The 7,500-nt window shown below is 42.0% G+C and overlaps 1 protein-coding gene across 1 annotated transcript in view; it reads left to right on the plus strand.

Moving 5' to 3' along the window:
• The first annotated feature begins 6,613 nt into the window (after nucleotides 1–6,613).
• tnni1a (troponin I type 1a (skeletal, slow)) overlaps nucleotides 6,614–7,500 on the plus strand; it is a 2,849-nt gene continuing 1,962 nt past the window's right edge. Inside the window, exons 1-3 of the mRNA XM_079741102.1 lie at nucleotides 6,614–6,649; nucleotides 6,868–6,999; nucleotides 7,307–7,396. Coding sequence (XP_079597228.1) covers nucleotides 6,641–6,649; nucleotides 6,868–6,999; nucleotides 7,307–7,396 — 231 coding nt within the window. The 5' untranslated portion in view covers nucleotides 6,614–6,640. The remainder of the gene's footprint in view (nucleotides 6,650–6,867; nucleotides 7,000–7,306; nucleotides 7,397–7,500) is intronic.

Below are 7,500 nucleotides of genomic sequence, written 5' to 3' on the forward strand. Positions count from 1 at the left end.
CAGTATTATATTCTAATAAAAAGATATATTATGAATGCGTCACTCTTTTAGGCCAGGTTTCGATTGTTCTCGGGGAAGGAGTCAATAAACACAGAGTAAACAAAGACAGAGAGAGATGAGCAAAATAGGACGGAGAGAGGAGAGAGCAGTTCACAAACCACTACAACGGCTCAGGTCTCGTTCAGCCTCCCACGATGAGTGACTGTGGCGTCGGGCAGTAAGAGAAAATGGCGGGCCTCATCTGGTTCCAATTATGGTTGTAACCTTGTTATTATGACTTCTGGAGGATAGGCAGAGTAAACAGCGTGGACGGGGTGCTGTGCTGGAGTCAGGATGGCTGCTTGTGCGTTCTGATCTTCTTGGGGGCTGTTTGGGGCTCTTAATGAAAAGCACCACGGGGGCCCCAGGCATAAACACCCACCCACGTGCACGAGGTCAGCGCAATAATCCAATTAGTCAATTATGTTAGAATACATGCGTGGGCGGTTTGTGTGTCTTTCTGTGTCTGTGTGTGTGAGGCCGTGTGTGGAAATAGGTGCGTGTGTGTGTGTATGGGTGTGTGTGTTCATGTACGAGCCTAACTGTTGTATGTAAACAGAACTGTGTGTATCAGTGTGTGCTGCTGTCTGTCAGAATGTGTGTTTGCAAGTGTGTGTGTGCGTGTGTGTCTGTGTGTGCAGTAATAGGTGTGCGTGTGTGTGTGTGTTCCTGTATGAATATTACCCTGTGTACGTGGGGTTTGTATGTAAAAACAGAAACTGTTGTGTGGTTGAGTTTGCATGCTTGTGTGTGTGTGTGTGTTCTGCAGAAGGGGCAACTGGTAGAGAATAAAGAGTGGATTGTACGGACTTAGCTCCGGGAGCTGTGGAAAACCCCCGCTGGCCTGTGAGTCAGCACCGTAATGGGACCTCTGGGCGTACAAAGGCCCAGACAACGGCTATTCCACCTACAGAGGAAGAGGATCCACAACGCTTGGGTTTATTATTTTTGTGCTTTTTTTAGTGGGGTATAATCTTTCCTTAAACCATGATCAGTGTCTGACAATGGCTGTTAGTGTTATAGGTTGTGTGTGTGTGGTCGTGCGTGTGTGGTCGTGTGTGTGGGTGAGTGTCTGTGCATGTATATGTATATGCGTGTGTGTGGGTCTTGTGGGCAGAGAAAAAAAAAGGTCTGGGTTTGTACACCTTATGGAATGCACTGTCCAAACACAGTGACCTCAGAGCAGGGTCTCTGCTTCTTCTCAGTAGGCACACACACAGACGCCATCCTCTTCATATAAGGCCATGGCCCATGACATCTTCACGGACGATTTGCGAGACTGCTCTTATTATTTAAATGAGTGTATCACACAAATGTTTTTTTGGACTGTTGCACAGACTATCACAAATTCTTAATTAATTATCAATAAAATCTGGCAGATACACTTTATTTGCCTGATATGGTTTGAGTTGAGGTGCCCTCACAGGTCTCTTGTTTATTTATATTCCCTCCTTCTCTTCCATCCTCTGTCCTACCCTCTAGGACCCTGCGGACACTCGGATCTGGACGACTCCTGCTTCCATCTGAGCCAATCAATGTGGACGGCCATTTTGGATAAATAGCAGTAGTGTGTCTCCCCAAGATCGACATGACACGAATATGTGATTGGTGAAATGACTGGTTCCTCTGTTATAACCAGACCCTTCGTCCCTAGTGCCGAACACCTCCGTAGCTATCTATCCATCCAGCCGGCCTTCCTTAACTTCCTTCCTTCCTTCCTTCCTTCCTTTCTTCCTTCCTTCCTTCCTTCCTTCCTTCCTTTCTGTCTTTCATTATCCATTTCTTGCTTTCTTTCTTTCTTTCATCCCCTTCTTTCTTTCTTTCTTTCTTTCTTTCTTTCTTTCTTTCTTTCTTTCTTTCTTTCTTTCTTTCTTTCTTTCTTTCTTTCTTTCTTCCCTTCTTTCTCCCTTCCTTCATTTATTTATTTCTCTAGTTCTTCCCTTCTTTTCTTCTCCTTTCTTTCTTTCTTTCTTTCTTTCATTCTTCCCTTCTTACCTTCTTACGTTCATTTTTTCTGTCATTCTTACTTTTGTCCTTACTTTCTTTCTTGCCTTAGTGTTTTGCCCAGACGTGTCTACTCACTCTGGCCTCTTCTGGGGGGAAGTCCTCCAGCATACCCTGGTGGCATCATGGTAAACGTGACAGTTGTTGGTTTTCGTTGATCACAGGGTGTCCGACAGGCAAAGAGCGAGGAGTAAAGGAGAAGGGGAACGGGTCAAATGGCATGTTAGCCGATCGTTTATGTGTTCCACTGGAGGGATACAGCCTGGGCCGGGCGCTGTGGACCTTTGTACATTCTTCAGTTAGGAGAGTTTCCGTTGCTAAAGTCGTACCAAGCAGAGACGTTTCCCAGGGTATCTCTCACATGTTTACCTGCTACCTCCTGTCTGACACGCGGGTGTTTAACCGCACCCCTGGTCTCTGCTGTCGCTCTTTCTCCTGGGACCTGAATACCAAGGGTTTATGCTTTAGTGCCCTCCAAAAAATGTAGTTTGGTACCTGGTCTGTGAGCTTTTTAACCTCCTGTATAATTGTATTTTATACATATATGTATATAAATCTATACATAAATATATTATATATATATATATATATGCATACATACATACATACATACATACATACATACATACATACATACATATATACCATATATATACCATATATATATATATATACCATATATATATATATATATACCATATATATATATATATATATATATATATATATATATATATATATATATAGATATATATATATATATATGGGTATATAAGAATATTCAAGTCATAATTCTGTTCTAAAGCCCATATTTACTCCGGAGGAAATGCAAAGAAATAAAGAAGTATGTAGAGAAATACCACACCCTAAGTTTAAGTCTATATAATCAAGATTTAACATACATCCCCACCAGCTATTGCCGATGAAAACTTTCTTCTAACAGCTGGCTGTATGATAAGCATAATTTATATCTTTGACTCTGCTCCATTCATTCCAATACAAAGTCAAACACTTGAGTGCTAGTTTTAGAAGCTATATCTCTTGGCAATTATAAGTAATAGCATCTGGTATTTATCAAGCAGTACTTCAAATTCCTCAGCCTTGCTGTGGTTTGAAGCAATGATCCGCAAACCTTTAAAGGAACTCCACTTAACAGAGAATGTAAATAGTGCAACACAGCACATTTTCTCTGATTGGTGCAAATAAGTTGATCTAAACCAATCCTACAATATCACAAAATAAATATTTTGTGTGTTTATATACACTCAAGGATACATGGCCATAAAGGGTCTAATGGTTTCCTTAGAAGACCAGTCATTTTGAGGAAATGAATAACAACAAAACGTCAGCCATCTTGAAATGATTCAGAGGTGTGTGGGCGTTTGGCAGAACGCAGTCATCAGAGGATTCCTTTCATTTTAGATTTATTTTGTCTGTTGCAACTCTTTCTCTCTCTTCCTTTCTCCCTGTGTGTGTGTGTGTGTGTGTGTGTGTGTGTGTGTGTGTTTGTGTGATGGGGTTTCTAGTCTGACAGGGTGCTGTATGAAATAAATAGTATCAGAGGTTTAAGTGAGAGAAACAGTAAAGTCAGCGGGTAACAACAGAGATGACCCTTCAATGACCGTAAACAGGTGTCGCTCAGACACTCCAACACGCACACACACACACACACACACACACACACACACACACACACACGCACACACACACACACACACACACACACACACACACACAATTAAATACACAAAAATAGCATTTGCCTGTTTTAGCAAAGACAAGCAAATGTAAAACTCACACACACACACATAGAACCACAATAAACCCTGCACAAAAATCGATTATGTTTGTTTTTGGCAAAGCTCACTTATTATATACAAAACCAACCCACACAAATGTAAACAACCACATGTATGCAAGCGCACACACACACACAACCCCCCCCCCACACACACACGCACAAATCCATGAAAATGAAATGTGTTTAAGTAGTGCAAAGCCTCAGTTCCACTCACATGAATGTCCTCAATCCTCATCATTTTCACATCTGCAAATGTTTTCCCTCATCCATTATTCCATTGACCGCCATAAGACCATCTTCCAATGCCTCCACCGCTCCACGAGAACCAGAAAGCACCGTTCAAGCCCCCCTAATCCCCCTCATCATCCATTACACTGCCCTGCAGCACAGGGCCCACTCTCAGTATGCCAGCCCCTGTTTATAATGAATCTATGAGCGACAAATGGACAGAGAGCGATGAAACAGAGATGGGGGAGACTAATAATAGCATCCATTTACCAGAGAGAGAGAGACAATAGGAAAAAGAGACAATAGGAGAGAGTGACAATAGGAGGTGCAGTTAAATAGGCGGGCCCACCCAATCTTTGTCTCATCTCCGCCCTGCATCTCACTCTCTGGCTCATGGTCCATCCAACCTCTTTGTCTTCCCGTCTAGTTGTGGTAAGCTACCTGTGTGAAATTGATTTCTAATTGTTTGTGATGTGTGCCGTCTGGGATGTTAAGGGATGGGGATGCAGATTTTATTTGGAACAGCCGTAGGAAGACAAGTAGAAGTTAATACAACTTTAATTCATTATCCAGTCTAGTCTGGTAGGGGGGGATTGGTTTGTGTGGAACACTTGAAATGTTTGTTTTACTGGCGCCATGGTTATATGTTCTATGTTATTTTTACAATATATTGAATGATTATACAACAGTTAGTTCCGATCAAGTAATTTGATTGGACAAGAGGCATTCCATGAGTGCTGATATAGAGTATAACAGCACTGGTACTTTTAACTATACATGTATCACTCCGCTTTACAGATGTTCTAATAACCGTTAATGTTATTAACGATCATTATGTACCTTAGATAGCTAGTGTGTTTATGTGTTGCTCGGCAACAGTTTATTCCCAGTCCAGTTGCGGATCTATTTGTGTTGGCGGAGCCAAATACATCATTAAATAAACACACAGATCATTATCTGTTTTTGCTTATTACTGTTAACTAATAAATGGTGCTTGTAGAACTTTATAAAAGAAAACACTCGAGGTCGTGCTGTTGTACTGAATATCAGCACTCCCTCCCGTTTGATGTTGCTTAAATAGAAACAGAAAGATTAGATTACAATAAATGAAAACATGTTGCATGATTGCACTATTCAAACTAACTCAAAAGACTATCTGTCGTGTTATGGCTGCTCAAATTCCAGCTCTTTCAAACCTTGCATAGTGCGATCCCAAATAATTTGTCTGCATCTCCCTGGTCAGGGATGGAAACTTAAACTCTCTATCCTAAGCCAGCATAATTACCACGCTCCACACCTCACACACATTCATGCACTTACACACACACAAACATAAACAAACACACACACAAACACACAGTGACACTCACACACATGCATGCACACATGTCGAATAAACACATACAAATTAACATATACAGTATTTATTCACACAAATACACAAAAAACCTCCAAAGACATATCCATAGACATGTACATGTCTACATGTGTGCATGTACGCACACTCATGCACACACTCACACAGACAGACACACACAAACACACACACACACACACACACACACAGCCGTCTATCAATAGTGTCTATTTGGGGGAGAGGGGCTGTTCTGAATTCCTCCTCCACAGATAATCCTTAGCAGAAATTTGGGGATGAGAGACACGAGGAATGAAGAAGGGAGGCCTATCCTGGTGGAATTGATCTAATCCAGCAGTCCAGCCTGTAGCCCCACTGCCCAGCGGCCCCGTGGCCATAGACTCTGGAACTACCAGTACAGCAGCAACATGCTGCTTTGTTGGAAATAGAAAAAATCAAAGAGACCCTCAATGAGCAGAAAATGAAAAAAAGAGAGAGCGAGAGAGAGAGAGAGGGAGAGAGAGGGAGAGAGAGAGAGAGAGAGAGAGAGAGGGAGGGAGAGAGAGGGGGAGAGAGGGAGGGAGAGAGAGGGGGAGAGAGGGAGGGAGAGAGAGAGAGGGATAGAGAGAGAGAGAGAGAGGGAGAGAGAGGGAGATAGGATGAAGAGATCCCTCTGCAAAGCTGATAAAACAAACAGTGACAACTGGTCCCTCTCAGTGTGTACGTGTGTTTCTTTGTGCACAACTGTGCGCATGCAACTGTAATCTTATGGGCGTCTGCAAATCAACTCATCTAATCTCTCCTGTCCGTCCTGCAGTGTGAAATCGCATCACGATGCCTGAACAAATGTAGGTGCCCTGTCTTGTCTTATTATAGATGTTGCCTACAAGAATACATACAGATTATATGGGTACACACACACATGCATGCATGCTGCCGAACATACACACAACCACAGAAATGCATGCACAATTAAATTGAAATGGATTACATAGAATTATTATTTGTTCATATTTGTCTCTCTTCTCTTTACAGGCAAGAGGTAAGATTGTAACCACGGTTTCAATCGTCATGTTGTGATCAACAATGAATCAAATATATATTTTCAAGTTTTATACAGCTCAATCATGTATACACTTCACTGTGTTCACTGTATGTCATCTATTGTTTTCTTTGTCTAGAGGAAATCCAAGATCTCAGCTTCAAGGAAGCTGATGCTCAAGGTAAATATTCCTGTAGTTATCTAATTTCATCAGAAGATGGCAGCAGATTCAAACCAAAAATATTCGCGCACGTCACTGACGTTTACCTTTGAAAAACAAGAAATATAGAACTCACTCTGGAAAGTCATCGGAGAAGCCGCGGCTTTGTAGAATGTAGGCCGGTGGATAACAAGTTGTCTAAACATACGGCATTGTCTATGACGGGCTTGTATGTCTAGAGTCTGATGGTGGCAAAAGCTAAGGAGGAGCTGGAGCAGGAGCTCATGGTCAAGGAGGATGAGAAGGACAAGTACCTGTCAGAGAGAGCACCTCCACTTCAAACGAGTGGCATGACCATCGGCCAGCTACAGGTCAGTCGCTCCGCCAGTCCCCACCTGCTATCCTAAAGACCATACAACAGTTGTCCTAGCGCCCTCCCCAGGCTATGGGGTGTAAATCAAGAAGATCCTCAAGAAGTGGATTACTTTTCAACCGAAAATACATGATGGGCCATCTTTTGTAGTGTCACTCACAACCCTACAATGGCCTGTGTTTACATTGCCATGACTCATCTTTGGAAAAAAGGATTAAATTGGATTGTTCTGTTATTAGCATTAAAAGGGGGATAGTGTGTACATGTATTGGCCTGCATGTATGACTGTATATCTGTTTGTCTAGGACTTGTGCCGAGAGCTTCACTCCAAAATAGATGAGGTGGATGAAGAGCGCTACGACATTGAGGCCAAAGTCATGCTCAACACTCGGGAGGTAAACCTCTACAATAGTGGGACGATAATTAACTATTAATTAACAACATTAATGAATCAGTAATTGCAGTAATTATTAGCATTAACAAACCATTAATTAACAGT

The sequence above is a fragment of the Pollachius pollachius genome (genome assembly GCF_949987615.1).
Source record: "Pollachius pollachius genome assembly, chromosome: 8".
In the NCBI taxonomy this organism is placed as follows: domain Eukaryota; kingdom Metazoa; phylum Chordata; class Actinopteri; order Gadiformes; family Gadidae; genus Pollachius; species Pollachius pollachius.